General features: G+C 40.7%; 1 protein-coding gene across 7 annotated transcripts in view; it reads right to left on the minus strand.

The window, feature by feature from the left end:
• SFSWAP (splicing factor SWAP) overlaps positions 1 to 17,096 on the minus strand; it is an 81,240-nt gene that overhangs the window by 30,775 nt on the left and 33,369 nt on the right. For 6 of the 7 annotated variants that reach the window (XM_063086817.1, XM_063086816.1, XM_063086823.1 and 3 more), the window contains 6 exons: positions 12,784 to 13,012; positions 11,624 to 11,755; positions 10,754 to 10,847; positions 9,349 to 9,520; positions 2,334 to 2,564; positions 958 to 1,148 (listed from right to left, as the gene is read on the minus strand). In XM_063086817.1, coding sequence (XP_062942887.1) covers positions 958 to 1,148; positions 2,334 to 2,564; positions 9,349 to 9,520; positions 10,754 to 10,847; positions 11,624 to 11,755; positions 12,784 to 13,012 — 1,049 coding nt within the window. The remainder of the gene's footprint in view (positions 1 to 957; positions 1,149 to 2,333; positions 2,565 to 9,348; positions 9,521 to 10,753; positions 10,848 to 11,623; positions 11,756 to 12,783; positions 13,013 to 17,096) is intronic. The other variant, XM_063086818.1, reaches the window with a different exon arrangement.

A 17,096-nucleotide genomic window follows, 5' to 3' on the forward strand; every position in this document is an offset into this window, starting at 1 on the left:
GATTAGCTGCTCCCACCCACCACTGCTGTGGAAGGAACCAGCGTTTACCAGAGGGTGGTCTCAGGCACCTCACTCAAGGCAGTCACCCCAAAAGGCAGCAATGAGATGATACCCATCTGAGGCCAAGTCCCTGGTCACACTGCTGAGCAAGGGACTGTCTACCCCTGGAGCCTGTGCTCTCAACATCCTCCATTTCTTTAAAAACTTTTAAATTTTTTAATTAATTTTTTTCATTGTACGTGTTTATGGGGTACAGTTTATTTTAATACATGCATATATTGTATAATGATCTAATTAGAATACTTAGCATATCTATCACCTAAACATTTATCATTCCTTTGTGGTTATAGTATTCAAGATCCTCTCTTCTGGCTATCTTGAAATATACAATACAATATTATTAGCTATAGTCACCCTAGAGCACCAGAACTTATTCTTCCTATCTAACTGTAACTTTGTAACTTTGTACAGACTACCTACCATCAACTCCTTCTTACTAAAGACAAAGGTGATCATATCTGACTACTTCTTTTTAATGAAAAATACTGATATTGATATAGACCCTGGCGTAAAGATGTTAGCAGTAGTGTGAGCTCAGTATGGGCCGCAGTGGTGCTGCAGGGAGCACTCCAGCAGCAAGCCCCGCATGAGCACTCAAAGCTCTCCTGTGGGCCCTGGAAGGGCAGTCATAACGCAGACGATCCTAAGCTGGGGCCCAGTGGTCTGAGAATTCTCTGAAATCATGGCTAGTATTTGGTGTGTATGTGCATATGTACATCTATGGAGAGGCTGTCATCAGATTCTTACAGACGCATGGCTATAAAGTCTGTAACCCTTGTGGGTCGGCAGAGTGGGGTGAGCAAATATCCCTTTCTCTGGCAAGAGAGAGCCCCATGCTCACCTGCTCTTATTATCATGCTTCCCCACAAATGCCAATGTGGAATTTCTTTAACATACCTCTACACTGAAAGGACTCTCCTCAATTTTCCCAACTTCTGCTTCTGGGAGAGGATTTTTTAAGGTTTGTAAAAATAACGCTGCTTTCCTTTTACGTTCTGCTTGAAGCTGTTTCTCCTTCGACTCCTTAGACGCCTGGGCCAGCTTTTCCCGGGCAGCAGCTGCAAGGCGGTCCTCCAGCTTTTGCTTTGCTTAAGGAATAAACAAAGAAAAAAGAAGTTTAGAGCAGGCAGTATTTTATCTTCCTATCTTAATTTCTATAGGTGGCAAAGGGAAATACAATGCAGTTATTTAAAAAAAAGAACATGATACAAATTTCAGAATAGGTAAACACATCAGGCAAACTGAATTTTCAGAGAATTAGTTTATAATGCTGTTCTTTTTTTTGACATTTTACTTTCAAAGTCAGAAAGTTGACGGGATTCCAAACTAATGAAAGCTAGAATAATGGAAATGTCAAAATGGCTTTCATAAACATGTATCCAAAATATTCATACCAGGCAGTGAATACTCTATGTAAAGTTTTATTCCAAATGATCCAACAAGTTGTTCAGTTTACACACAGGAAGAACAGATCTAGATACACATGTACAAATACAAATTTGCTTAGGGAGAACTGAGTACAAGGTGAGTTCTTGACAGTAGAGCATACTGGGGTTAAAATATTACCTTTTAAAAATGTTGCTTGATCTGTTTGTGTACACAAAAAAACCAATTTAAGAAAATCAGTTAATTACACAAAAGCCGCAAATGCAATCAGAAATTTACTACTTTCATGCAGAATATAATTTATTTTGGAGTGGGGGCAGAAAGACTGTGAGATGTCCCCTCCAAATGCTGCTGGCCACACGTCAGGGCCCTGCAGAGGCTATGCGGTGACTCACGAAGACTGGCCACAGCCCGCCTGGAGAAATCAGCTTGGGCACACACCATCTACAAAGGTCCAATGGTTCTGCTGGGAGACAGCTCACAAAAGGGCATCTCCTACTTTGGAACATTAACCTGAGCTAGGAACACAGGCTGAGCACTTTGCCCTGGGGCAGCCATCAAAGCACGAAGTGAACCTCCAAAGTGCACCTCCACTCCATCAATGCACTCTACTGGGGCGCTGGGGCGCATCAGGTCTGAGACAGCCAACATGGAGTCTTTGAAAACAAATCGCCAGCGGCACTGCCTTGATGCTCACAGAAGAGTGGTGCTCATTACTCTAACAGGGAACTTTTCAAATGCTCACATATGTTACACAACTCCCAAATGGTTCCGATTTCCAAAGTCTCAAGATTTGAGTTGGCAGTCTCAGTAGTTTTGGCTTAGCAGGGAAATCTTATATTTACGTATTTTCTTTCTTTCAAAAAATTTAAAAGCCATTGACAAACCTTGCTTTGCTTCTAGCTCCTCCTGGGTAAGTGGAGGCTTCTTCTCCTCCACAACTACACAGGGTGGGGCAACTGCCGGGCTGGGGTTTGCGGCACTACTAGAACTTTCTTGGCCTTCTTTGCTTTCTTCATCATCATCACTGTCATCATCTAGCTTAACACGATTTTTTTCCAGGGGAAGTAGATCATTTTCTTTGGCCTTGATTGCAAAGCTTATTGGAGCAAATGAAGCTATTGAGAAAAGGTGAAAATTGTGACATTTTTAGGTAACTAGAAGCACAGAGCAGAGATCCCCCAGGCCCTCCCACCCACTTGGGCATCAGCTGGCGAGAGGTGACATCTAGAGTGGAGTCACATCTTACAAGGGGGCTCTATGGCCGGGAGAGACATCCATACTGTCAGAGTGGTCCTACTTAAATGCCCGCTGCAAATGAGAGGGCCAGGATGAGTCCCTGAACCAAGTCCCACAAAGGGTGGATCCTGCTGTGATGGGACTGCACAGTGACGGTGCCGCCTGGGGCCACAGCAAGAACATACTCACTAAGTGCCAGAGCAGGATCAGCTGCAATTTTTAATAGTCAATTCTTCTCATTTTTCTTTTCTTTTCTTTTATTGGCGGCTGGCCAGTACAGGGATCTGAACCCTTGACCTTGGTGTTATCAGCACCAGGCTCTGATCAAGTGAGCTAACCGGTTAGCCAGCCCTTCATTTTTCTTTTTTAAAAATCTTCCATGGCTCAGCATATAGCTGAATTTGCATTCGTAGGCATATGATGCGACTCCACTATAAAAAAGTATCTTTAAAAAAACTCTAACTATATAAATGAGCCTTTTCTTTTAAAGCAAAAATTAAAGAACCCATTCCTTTATTCAGCAAACATTTTACTGGGTACCTACTTTGTGACAGGTATTATGTTAGATCAGTCTGTACACCCATATGAAAATTCTAAACCTAACATAAAAGAAATTCTAGGGAGGGAGGAGGGAGGGAGGTTTTGGTGATGGGCAACAATAATCAGCCACAATGTATATCGACAGGAAAAAAAAAAAAAAAAAAAAAAAAAAATCTAAACCTAACAACAACAACAAAAAAGCCATGTGTTTCCCCTAGAATATTTGGAAAATTTAATTTAAGAGAAATACAAAAGACAAAAAGAAAAAAAAAAAACCTTCCCAGTCCCCACACACTCAACAAACACTGAATACCTTTCTCTTTCTGAGATGATAGTAAATGGCTCTTAACAACAGCTAATTGGTTGCAATAAGATGCTTTATTTTTAAAAATGAGTTATTATTTATGATGGATATTCAAATAAACCACAATGAAGGGAATTTTACAAGTGCACTGCAAACCAGATAAGTTTGAGAGAGACATGGATTCTGGGTTAAGAAAGGCAGGTTCTAGAAGGGCTATGACTTAATTCAGCGATCCCATCCCTGGCACCCCGGGGGCCTCAGCTCCTCAGTAGTGCAGAGTGGGGTCACCCAACTGGCCCCTGAGGTTCTCCCCACCTTTAGCATCTTATGTTTCCAAATCCATGTGTAATGGGAAGTAGATGTCAAGCATGAAATATCCCAGACATTTGAAATATAATAACCTTTCACCAACAATCACCTCAAGCTACAGAGCACATACCAAGATATTAAATGTTGAGAGTACGGAATTTTATAAGGTAAAATTTAAAAGGAGTAAAATTAGTCTTGTATTGATTATGCAACTTTATACAACTTCATTCTATACTGGTTTAGTGTATGTTTGCACTCATAACCACCCCCCTCAAAACAAAGATATAACACAGGGGATTAAAAACATGTTTTGTAAGGATAGTCAGTATTAGCCATTTTATTGTGGTTATATTTTAAAAAGTCATTTTTTAGAAATACATACTAAAATACTTATTGATGAAAAACTATGATGATGGGGATTTGCTTCAAAATATTCTGGAAGTGGGATTTAATAAAGTGATTGAGATATATGTTTTTTAATAAATATAGGGTAAAGGAAAAGTTTAAAAGCAGAGAAAACTTCACATAAAATGTTAATTAATCAAAATCACTCAAGGGGCTAGACTAAAATATATCACAAAATGATTTTAAAACAATTATTCCTAAACCATCTCTTCCCCCAAATTAGAAAAGTAAGCAATCAGCAAATAGAATATTAAAACAAAAGCTTCTGGAGTGCTTTCTACCAACATGTAGTATAAAGTAGACATTTTAAAGCTAGCATCTATGCTTGCCAAATACAATACCAGAAAGCACTGTTATCCAATACAGGAAGTGATTTCATAAAAGAACTGACCAACATGCACAGTATGTATGTCTTGCCTTCCTCATGTAACGTTTACAATCCCAACAGATCTGTTAGGCTCCCCATTTTACAGAAAAGGAATGTTTCTCAAGGTAACTCAGCGCAAAGCTGGGGATTAGGAATCAGTTCTTTTGTATAATTATTCAATCACATAACTATTGTTTCTGTCTATAATCTTTCTTGCAAATCACATCAAAACACGTGAAGCACTTCTGACAGCCTCCAATGAATGGTTTCCCACTGCACTAAGAATAAAACCCAACTTCCTCCTCAGTGCTGCCACAGCCCTATGTGGTCCTGGCCACACCAGCCTGTCACATGCCTGGGCCATGCAGCATCAACTGCTGCCCAGCTATCTTCTTTCTGGAGTGTTGTCCAGCACTTTCCCCTGTCCAGGATCGGCTCACATGATACTCCTCAGACAGGTCCCGTCCAACCTCTCTTCCGCACACCACTTGCTATAATTTGTGTTTCCGTGTTTACAGTCTGCTCGCCTGCAGCCTGGAGAGGACTGATGCATGGCTGATGTGTGCACTGAGGCAGCGTGGTGCCTAGCACAGAGCCATGAGCACCCCTGGGGGAAACCTCCACCTCCCACATCAAACAAGCTCCCACTTTATGGCAACAACTTTTGTTGCTAAATTCTACCTTCAAAGTACTACACATTCTCTATGGGAAACTTTGAAACATAAATGAACAAAGTGGAAGATCAACCACAATTCATCACGTGAATATAATCAGCAGACGTTCCTCACACATGAAAGCATGCTTGCATGTCACACATATGCTAAAAAAAATGGGATCATGCTGTGGTTTCATAATCTATTTTCACTTAATAAGCAACATTTTTCCATATAAATAGTGTAGACATGTTTCCATGTCAATATAGATCATTTTAAAAAATGGCAATAGTATTTTTTATAGTATGGACATGTCAATTTATTTCATAATCTCCCACGACTGTTTCCAATTTATTTAAAAAAATGAACAAGCCCTACGATGAACACTGTGTACAGACATCTTGGTGAACTGCATGTTTCTAGGAGTAGAGGGGGGGTTTACATCTAAAATCTTGTCCTTGTTGCTGGCTGCCTCCTCCAAGAAAGGCTGCATCAACTCACACTTCCAAAAACAATGCTCACCTGCCCACAGCCTCTCGATCACTATTATTATTTTTTTAACTTTGTCAACTTGAAAAGTAAAAATCAATATCTTGTTAATGAGGATATGTTAAAAAATTTATTTACTGGCCATCTATTTTTCTTTTCTGAACTATCTTTTTATATCCTTTGTCTATTTTTCTACTGTAGTGAACATCTTTTCTTACTGATTTTGAAGAACTCTTTCTATAGTAAAAATAGTAACCCTTTACCACCATTTAAAAAAAAATTTCTCTCAACTTTATTTAGCTATGCCTCCATCACACCTATTAGTGTTTCCTTATGATTTATGGCTTCAATGCTTAGAAAGTTATTTGCAACTCCAAGATTATTTAAAAAAAAAAAAAGAAAGAAAAAAATTACCTTTATTTTCTTCTACTTTTCTGGTTTTACTTTTTACATTTAAATATTGAATTTTACCTGGAATTACTGTTGTGAGATGTGATGTGAGTCTTAATTTTTTTTCACAATGGAGAGCCTGTTTCCCAACATCAATTATTGTTATACTAAAGAAGTTTTATCATAAAAGTTTCAGGAAATGTCGATACTTTCTCATCATCTACTAAGAGAAAGACATAAAAAGTCTTCCATCTGTTAACATGATAAACTATAACAGAAGCTCTGATGGTGTGCCATACTGGGATTCCTGGAACAAATCCCAATTGCTCACAACCTGTTACTGTTTTAAGATATGGCTGGATTCAATTTAATATTTTAACATCTATACTTCTAAGTGATTGTGGTCTATAGACTGCAAAGCATTGAGAGCTTCATAATTTTTAATCTTTCTTAATGTTCTGGAGTAGCTTTAATGACGTAGGCTTCTATTTCTTGAGGGTAAATTAACTCAACCTTTAATTTGTCTTGGCCTGCTGCCTGGTTTTAGAGGTATTTCACTGACTGATAATTTAAAAATTCTTTCAAGCCTATTGATCTATGACAATTTCTTATCTCTTCTTGAAACAATTTTTGACAGTTTTCTTAGAAAATAATATTTTTCAGTGATTTTCAAATTCATTCAAATTTAAAGTTATGTATCTATATATTGTTCTTGCACACTTTAAAAAATACCTGATTTTTTTCTCGTTCATGCTGTATATGTGCATTTGTTTTTTTCTATATTAAACATGCACAATGATTACTTACTTTACTGGTCTTTTCTTCTTATTTTCTCACTAATTTCTGCTTTGATTTTTATTGATTCCCCTTTCCTGCTTTCTTAGATGCATTTTATAGTTTCTTAAGTTTGATGCTTGTTTTGTTTTTATTTTGTTTACCAACATAAACATATAAGACTATATATTTCCTCTGAATAAAGTTTTACCACATTTGATAAATTTTTGGTGAGTAACATTCCTTCTGTCTTTATTTTCTGCCTCATGATTTCAGAGTGCTGCAAAAGTCTTCCTCCTCCAGCATTCAGATACTTTCATCTAACACTTCAGATGGGCCTTCATTACTGGCATCTAACTTTACAGAGAAGTGTGCTCTGCTGGTCTGTTTCTTCTCTCCCTTATAGGAGAGCCTGCCTCTTTTTCTACCTGAATTCTTTTTCTTCCACCTCTATCCTCTTCCTTTGAGATTTGAGAAAAATTTTGAGCTTGTCTTCTCATCCAATCTGATCTTTAGTGTTTTCATCACATCTTAAAGTTCAGCAATTTACTTCTAAGCCATCTTTTCCACATGTCAGGTTATCAGATGCACTGTTTTTATAGTATTTTCAATTTTGTGCAATACAAATCAGAGATTTAAAAATTGTTCTCCTATTACTTGGGAGTCTGTTTCTGAGACACCACATGCTTGGGAGGCTCCGAGTGTCTTCTTTTGAGCTTCTGAATCTCTATAGGTACAATAACTTTTCTGTTTCTTTACCCTTCCAGACAGGCAGGCCTGTGTTTTTCCAGAATTGAGAGCTGGAATGGATTTTGTCAATACCTCTGGCTCAGGTGGAGGCAGAATGGAAACCTGTGTGTGCTGTCTCATCTGCTAGGTCACAGGACAGCCATGGGGAATGTGGCTACTGCAACTGGTGTGGGAGGCCTGCTGCCTTCAGCCCATGACCAGTGGAGGCAGAGGGCAGACCTGGCCAGTTGGGGTGCTTCCTGGGGATGCTACTGCCTGCTAGATGCTCCCTAGCTTGCTCTAGCCTCCCATCTGCCCCCTACTTTGGTTGAAAGTGAGCTCCCCTGGGTGTCACTGCCACTGAGTCCCCAGGTATACTTTTCTTCCCTATGAACTAGATTCCAGGTGGGTTGGCTTACCCTTCTGACATATGGACAGTACTCCTCTCCCTGGTTTCTAGAGCAGTAACTGTTTTTATCCTCTACTTATTATATTTCTTTGGTTATTTCAATGAGAGTTTGAAGGTGGCCAGGAAAGGTAAGAGATTAAACTCATGTGCTCAGGTAACCTCCTTTTAACTTTTAAACTTTCTAAATAGTAAATTTTCCTAGTCATTCATCCATGTCAATTTGGTGATGCTGAATGACCACCATTCCTATCAAAAAGGCATCTCTATGCAAAGGAAGGTGTTCTCACCATTCCAGACCATCTCCTTCAATGCCATGTGTCTGCTCTGCTGCTTCTCCTGACTCAAGAGCAGTCGTCATGCTCTACTTCTACTTCTGTTACAGCTCCACTCCAGGCCATCAATTACACCACAAACCTCAGCCTCAATCTCTTCACAAAGTTACCAGTTTGGATAAAGTTATTCTTCTGATCTAAAACCTGTAAGGTGTGCCACCTTCCTAGACAGAGTTTCAGGGTCTAGTGTGGAAGGCAAAGCCCCGACAAGCTGGCCAAGGCTACTTCTCCAGATCAAGTTCCATGTCAACACCTACCTGAGTCACCTGGCTAGCAGCTGTCTGTCTCTCAACAAGCCATGCAGCTTATACTGCAAGGCCTGGGGCCACAGACCTCTGCCTCTAGGAATCCGGTTCATCTCTCAACACCCAGCTTAACACTCTGTCTCCAGAAAGGGTGAACCATTCCTACGAGGTTAACTGACCACTTCTTCATGTGTTCTGCCATTCTATTCTTTGCTAATGTGCTTACTCCAGACTTTTCCTTTTCCCGCTTTTTATTATATTGGCTATTACATGTCTGTGTTGTTAGATGAAAATCTCCTTCCAAGAACATAACAAGGTAACTAAAATTGAGTGAGTGGAGAACTGCCTGGTAGAGATTCTCATGGGACCCGCTTTGACAAATAAAATGAATTTCACTGGTATACTAGTTTGCATATAAATGTAGTTTCAGAAATCTGAGGGGTATGAAACATTATTTGAAAATTTCTAAACATTTCCATTAAATTACTCAGGACAGGCTGTTAAACAAATATATATCTAAGACTAGCTTATATCCATATGACCGAGGTAGGAAAGTAGGACCAAGTGAGGAAGTTTTGTTACAGCAACTTAAAAGAAGCTGCCTATTCCGTCTTGTTCTACAGTTAAAGGTACCTAGTCCTAAGTAATTGAGAATTCTTTTTTGGTAATTTAAAGTGAAGCCTGCAAGGCCAAGAAGTAACTGCAGCAGCAGCGCACCTTTTACCAGCTTCCCGTCCAGGATGGTTTTACTGGATGCAACCTCCTTCTTCCCGCCTGAGCCTCCTCGTCCTGCCGCCTCAGCAGTGTCTGCAGGCACACTATCCTCTCCAGCATCACTCGGCTCTTCAGGAGCAGATTCTGCAGGAGCCTCTTCTGGTGCTGATGCAGCCTAGGGGGATTAAACATTATTATAAATTGTTATGTAAGAAATTATACAGAATTTGTCAAAAAAGATTACACATATATACATGTATTTCACTGGACAACAGCATTTCTACAGAACTGTTCAAGTAGCACTAAGGGACATACCTTCAAATTTCAGATGCACTTTTTTCTGGTATAATAGAATGAGAAGAGAAGAATGGAAGGAGACCCTCCCCTCTGGAAGAACACTACACTTCTTTAATCTCTAATGCTGTCTTCTGCACCAATCTCCAGTATTTTTTCTTTGGAGACTGATTACGGAGAATACTTTTGGAATATCAAATTATATCCACCACCTACAGATGAGTCACTTTTCTTCAGTTTGAGCAATTGGAGATAAAAGGTCTGAAGAAATCTATTGATAAGCAAGGCCTATGTCATCTCTCTACCAAAACAGGCTTTAAAGGGTCAGAACAGAACAGAACTGAGGTTACCAGAGGTGGAAAAGGGAGGAATTGGTAAAGGGCCACGAAAATCGATTACATTGCATAATGAAGATTATACTAGTTATGATTTAAACATCATATATTGCACACAAGTATTGATATTCAATGCTGAACCCCACAGATATGTACAACTATGTTCTTATTAAAAAAAAAAAAACACAAAGAGTCAGGCTGTCTGTATAACTGAGAAGAGGAGAGTAAAGGCAGAAAAAGGACAAGGACAAGAAGAAATGCTTCCAGCAGGTGAATGAGAACTATGTGTGGGGACAGTTGCAGAGGGAAGGCCGTGAGGTGGCAGGTAGCCAGCCACGCTCCAGGACACAGGGCTTCCACCATGGACAATGCCAGGAAGCTCCAGCATGCCTGTGTGACGCACATGTTTATATTTTATGTATTTAAATTTATGTTAGATGTGTTAGCACAACAGAAGTACAATACATGGCTTTCATCAAAAAAGGTTAAAAATAGGAGCCAACTGAAACACTGAATGCTTGATGAAACAGGATGTTTTCTGTTTGGAACACACTGGACAAATAAATGATCAACAAGCACCATGAATATAAGCGAACCGCTCTTAAAAGCACATCTCAACTCTGAGAGGTGGGAAAAGTTAAAGACAGCATGCCAGATATACATTAAGAACAAGTGTAGAATCAACAAGACCTTTGGCACATACTGAGAATAAACAGAAAATCATTTCTGTATCTGCAAATCATACTGCCCTGTCAACAGAGCTTTCCAGAGGTATGTACCTGTGTGCTATCGCCCCCTTCTTTCTGGAGGAAGAACTGCTTTTTGAACTCATAGTAGGCATTGTACTGGTGCCACGGCTGTAGGAACTCAAATCTACAAACAGAAAAAGAAAACCAGTCATTTAAGACAACAAACACATTTCAATAACAACATTTAACTTTTACTGGGTACTTACTACAAGCCAGACACTGTTCCAAACACTCTACAATGACTAACTCTTTAATCGCCTCAACAACTTTAAAGCAGCTACCATTATAGCTACCCATTTTACAGATGAGGGAGACTGAGGCACAGGGAAGTTAAATCGCTTGTCTGGGGACACACAGATCACACTGCAAATGCAACCTAATGTTTTATGTTTTACTACCTGAGGCATGGAACCTTATTTGATCTAAAAAATAAAGACAAAAAAGATTTGTGACTAAATTTCCAAGGCAGATTCTTTTTTTTTTTTTTTTAAAAGACGACCGGTAAGGGGATCTTAACCCTTGGCTTGGTATTGTCAGCACCATGCTCAGCCAATGAGCGAACCGGCCATCCCTATACAGGATCCGAACCTATGGCCTTGGTGTTATCTGCACCGCACTCTCCTGAGTGAGCCATGGGCCGGCCCCAAGACAGATTCTTGAAAAGCATGAACTTCAGCCTCTTACTTTAAGTAGCTTCAACATTTTTACTTAAAAAAAGACAAGATAAAACAAACAAACAAAAAACAGGTAATTAAAAAAAAAAAAAAAGACCCCAACTAAGCAATTTAACATGATAGTTACAAAATGTATTAAGTAGCTAGATTAAAAAAAAAAAAAAAAAAAAAAGGCTAAACTAAAATCCCAAATATAAATACTTAACATATATAAAATTCATCTGACCTTTGATCGTTCTTGGCACGAACACTGGTCTCAAATTTAAGGCCATTCCTGGCGACGTACTCTGCCAGCTTGTCAATCACGGGCTGAATGTCGGGGGGTGGTGGGATGATGGTGGCCACGGGTGCAAGGGCACTGCAGAGGAAAGCCCTGGTAAACCACCCTCCTGCCATCAGCAGATGCGCCGAGTGCCCTGGCTGCTGGGGCCTTTCACTGCCTTAGTGGTTCATACAAACAACAAATACGGGAGGCTCTTGATCTGAAGGTGCTTGTGCTATAGAAACTAAAGTCAATGCATTTAAACAGGGACCAAAGCATCATGCTACCAATGAAAATGGGGATTTTATTGAAAAGTGAGACTTGGAGTGATAAAAGCAGGTTCACTTTTTTCTCATAATTAATATTTCCCTCCAATCACAAGCTAATTCTTACCAATGACCAAGAATTAAGTTGTGTTAATTTTTTTATTATATTGAAAAAATAAGTCAGCTTGCATGATTCAATATCCTTTATCTCATGTTTGACTTTTGTCAGCATGATCAGAAATTGGGTCATTTTTGCAGAAATATCCTACAGTGTTTCATTAAGTTTCCCAAGAACCTTTTTTAAACTTGAGGCATTCCAGTCCCGGAGAGAGTGCTCATCCTGTCTTCGTCATGATGAGAGCACCCTCAGGGGTACTGGTGCCCTCTTGCTCTCTCTTTTCCACTGGTTATCTGGTATAACTGCCAGACCCCATCTGCCCAGGGCTTGCGAGAGACTCAGAAGCACCCCAGTACCACCTTTGCCAACTTTATGAAAGCCTGTATGTTTTGCAAACAAGCACAGTTTTGCCTCCCATGATTCTGCCTGGCACTGTAGCCCAACTGAGATGCTGACACAATGCACAAGAAGAGATGCTGGAGCTGAGGGGCAGGTGTGGGACATTAAACGAGAATTAAATTTTAAAAGTGGTTAGACTTCACTGCTAAAAATCTTTATATTATGACAATTTCTGTTTTTCTGTCAAGTGTGTAACTTGGGGATCTGGATTATAACTACTCAGATAACGGAGACCCCTGCATGTAATGTAGTCAAGCTCATAACCCCCAGCTGGAGAACACAGAATGTACCAGGTGACTCGTGCAGAGCAGTGCACAGCAAACTCAAGCGGGCAGGCACACCTTGTGGTGGTCGTGGTGGAGGTCGCCCCGCTGCTGGATTCGGCTGTGGTTGGGGGAGGCGGTGGCGTGGTCCCAGGAGGTGGTGGGGCAGTGGTCGTTGCTCCAGGGGAGCTGGACACAGGAAGGGTGCTGTAGTAAGTGGCCACGTCGATTCCCGGAGGGGGAGGTGCCAGACAGTAGGTGCCATCTGGTAACATGTAATAGCTGTAATACATGGCTGCCACTGTCGCTGTTAAGAGACACATTTTTGGGGAGTGAGTGTTGCAGATGACAGGCTAGTCTGTAACAGTCTACGCCTTACTAAATACAATGTCACTCTGTCCATTTTTTTCTGGTTGCTGGCTGGTACAGGGGATCCAAACCCTTGACCTTGGTGTTACAAATACTGTGCTCTAAGCAAAGGACACTCTGTCCATTTTTAACCACATTGTTTTCTGTATTTCTCTGATCCAAGAAAAGCTGACTGTGTGATACGCAATTGAGAAGAACTGGGTGAAGCCAAGACACATACCCAAGGACAAAAAGAAAGGTAAATGGGCATGAGGACACTCAAGGCCACCAAACGTTAACTTTTTCTAGACAGGTTAATGTTTTCCCTAACTTCAGAATGTGCAGATTGGGAAAAGGTCCCCTCTCTAGAAGTATTCTTTTCTTATGTGGCCTGCCAAGATAATCTATGCTTATAAAAGCACACATGTGAATGAATACTGCTGGCTCTTTCCACACAGTGATATCAATGCTTGTTCATCTAAGTATTCGTCCTGGAAACCATCTCATCTATATAACCGCATTACTTTTCTCAACAACTACATTCCTCCCACCCCACCCTGCAATACACAAATGTACTGAAATTTATTTATAAAGTCTTGATGGGCGCTGAGGTTGTTCCTGGACTTCTCCATTATAAACAGGGATGTACAATAGCTTCCTACATATTTTGTACACTTATGCAAATATCTGTAGGATAGCAGCCACTGTTTCAACAATTAAAAAATCCTGTAGGTTTATCCATTTTTTTTTTTTTGTAAAACGTTCAAAACCAGCACAAATCACAGAAGATTCAATGATATAATTAAGGGTGTTTATTTCTAATCCTGGTTTTAGATAAGCAACTGGTTCTGACTACATAAAGATTTAAATTCTTTCTAGGGGATGACAAAAAGATTTTTCTAATTAAGGAATTTTATTTTCACTTTCAATTAATTCACTTTAAAAATAATAACATTTACAAACACTGACAACTTTACATTAACTATGGTTTCCAGTAACATACGCTACGCAGTGAAAATTATCACAGACATAGCAATTCAAAATTTCTCAGTAACAGCTAGATTACACCCTTTCCATCTTAAGGCTGGAAAGACTATGTAATTCACATGTGCTGCAGGCATATTCGCAGGTGCTAATGGCTTACTTTTTATTAATTACACACATACCAGCTTCCCAATTGTCATTTCCTAGTTCAATGTTACACAGGAACAGCAATATTCTAAAATTTCAAAATAAAGTAAGTGGCCTCAGGAACAGCAATATTCTACATTTTCAAAATAAGGTAAGTGGCCTCAATATACTCTCTACATCACTTCAACACAGAAACATTCAGATATCACTTCCGAAGAAAGGCTGAATGGAGATGAGCCCATGGGATGGATGTAAGCAGGGAGGAGGGGCTCCTTTAAGGGCAGAGATCTGTGCTGACTACCTCTGCAAGCACAGCACTGAGTACACAGATTTGTCTGATGGACAAACTGATACTATGGCTCAAACACAGGCTTTTCCTATCAAAATTAGGCATTCAAATATAAGCACATGCTTCTGTAAGATCTAACAGTATCCTTGAAAGAATGGAATTACCATTCCCACCACTTCCCCTTGGAACAATCAAGCTACTATCGATCCTCCTTTTCAGCCCTGGGCGAAGCCACCACTGAAGTGGAGGAAGTGGCTCTGGCCTCCTGCAGGGAGCACCCACAATGTGCTCTGTGTCTCTGGAAGGGTGGGGTGAGCCAGACTGAACTGACCCCTCTGCTGACTGGCTACCGCTGGGTCCCAAGCCTCACATCTCAGCAGGAATGACAAAAACCCCACATCCTGTCCTGGACAGTCAGTCTCTTGCTGAAAAAGAAGCCCAAGTACATTTTAAATTGAATCCACAACAAGACATTTGAATTCATAAAAACAAACAAAACAGTTTAGAATTGTTTCAACTAATAGTATATATTACGCAGCTGCAAAATAATGCATTCCTTATGTAACTGCATACAAATGCAATGACACTTGAATAGAATAAAAGTGAATAAACTGCTTTCAAAATTGAGTACTGTTCCTTTGAAAGCACTAATACGCAGACTATCAGTCTATATGACCTTCCTGAACCTCCCATCATGTTAAATTAAAACAAAGAGTTAAAAAACGGCAGTGCTGGCAAGATGGCAGACTAACATAACCCCAAAACTTACCCACTACGAACATCTAAAAATGGCTAATATGTAATGAAAAATTTAAAATGCACACCTGGGCTTGCAAAAAAGAAAAAGGAGCCCATCTCCGGGTATGAAAATAAGACAAACCCCTAAACCTGGAAACAACTCTTGAGACAAATCCCAGGCAGGACCCACATTTTACTGCGGAGGTTCCTACACTCAAATTGGCCCCAGGTGGGCACACCCAGACCAGGAGACTCTCACAGAACAGGAGAGTCAACAGGAACAGCAAAGCCAAGTGGAAAGGACGTCTGCAGCTCCCACGAGGTGGTCTGCTGCTGCCCTGCCCTTCTGTGATTTCTCACCAACACACCTTGTGATTCTTTCCAACCAGATTTTAATTAAATTTGAAAATCTCCATATATCTCACGATGACCCTGAGAGGCAAAGCGTGCACTGCTTGTGAGATGGGAATGCTAATTTGCTGTGGACATGTCCATGTGCCACATGCTCTAGTGCTCCCAGTAGCAGCTTACGGGTTTCTCCACGTTGCTCTCGGGTTGCCTTGCCCAGATTCTCATTTGGTAGAACATCAGGATGTGAACATCTTAGGGAGGAGATTGGATCATCTTTCTCCCACAGACACCAAGGTCCAGAGAAGGGGTGTGGCAGGGATAGGGCACCCAAGAGCAGCCCAGAGCCGTGCCTCTCGACACGCTTCTGCCTGTTGGCTCCGCCACTGACAGCAGGGCAGAGCTCCTTGCTTCTGTTATCTTCAGGTTTCTGTTCTGGGCACAGCCACTCAGTGTCTCTGCGCACGATGCCCCTATTAAGTTTACCTGCAGTCACCTCTCAAGAAGCCTCCAGCCCCCAGGCAGAACCAGGAGGCCCTTGGTCTGTGCTCAAGTGGGACCCTGTGCACATAACCCTGTGGCAATTCCCTGCAACAGGAGGGCTACCGGCCCAGCTACTGCCCCAAGGGCTCCACGCCAAAAAAACAATGACTACAAAACCTCAGCAGCGTGTACAGCTCCTGGTATGCAGCAGGCACTTGATATGCACTCAGTGAGTAGCTCCATGCCAGCTGACTTCTAAATATGCTAGTGGTGACATTATCCTCATTTACGGGGTGCCTTGAGGACAGGAGCCCCATATGGCAAGAGACCTGCAGCTCATGAAACCCTTCAAACTGACTGCACACTAACTACAGGATACCAGTTATTATGTATATAGCACCATGCAGCGATTCTCATAAACACTAAAGCTTGAAAATTGCTGGACTCTCATACCAGAGCAAGGTAAGAACTAAAGTAAAATCTACAAGCAGAGGTCTGGGCAGTCAGAAGCCATGTCAGCTTCATGGAAACTGTCCCATCCCTAGTCATGAATGGGGGCAGTGCACACAATCCCAAGGGGTTCCTGCTGTTCGTTCTAATGGCAGGTTGCCATGACATAATTAATATACCTTATTAGGTTTGTTGTTGCTCAGGGTTTTATATAGAATTTTCTAAGAGGGGCCTGGGTTTCAAAGTAAGTTTAATGCTAATGTGACGCTTCTCTAATAAATAAACATCATGAGTACCCTAAAAGCCTACTCCAAATAAATCTAAGAGAAAAATTCTAATGGATACCTATAGTTCCTAAAGGCAAGTATAGTGGTATGGAAAAATCAACCTGCTTAAATTCGTAAGGCTTATTCTTAAGCACTTCTTCCCCAGTACTGTGAGTGCTCTGAAACATACAGAGTTACATAACACAAGGTCAGAGAAATCTGCCTAATTATTTTCAGAGCCCCTCTATTCAACGGGCTTCTTGCAAAAATCAGAGCCAGTTTACTGATATTTCTGTGTGATCTTAATCTTGTATAAGTGAGATTAATTTACAGAATTA

The sequence above is a fragment of the Cynocephalus volans genome, chromosome 2 (assembly GCF_027409185.1).
Source record: "Cynocephalus volans isolate mCynVol1 chromosome 2, mCynVol1.pri, whole genome shotgun sequence".
Classification (NCBI taxonomy): domain Eukaryota; kingdom Metazoa; phylum Chordata; class Mammalia; order Dermoptera; family Cynocephalidae; genus Cynocephalus; species Cynocephalus volans.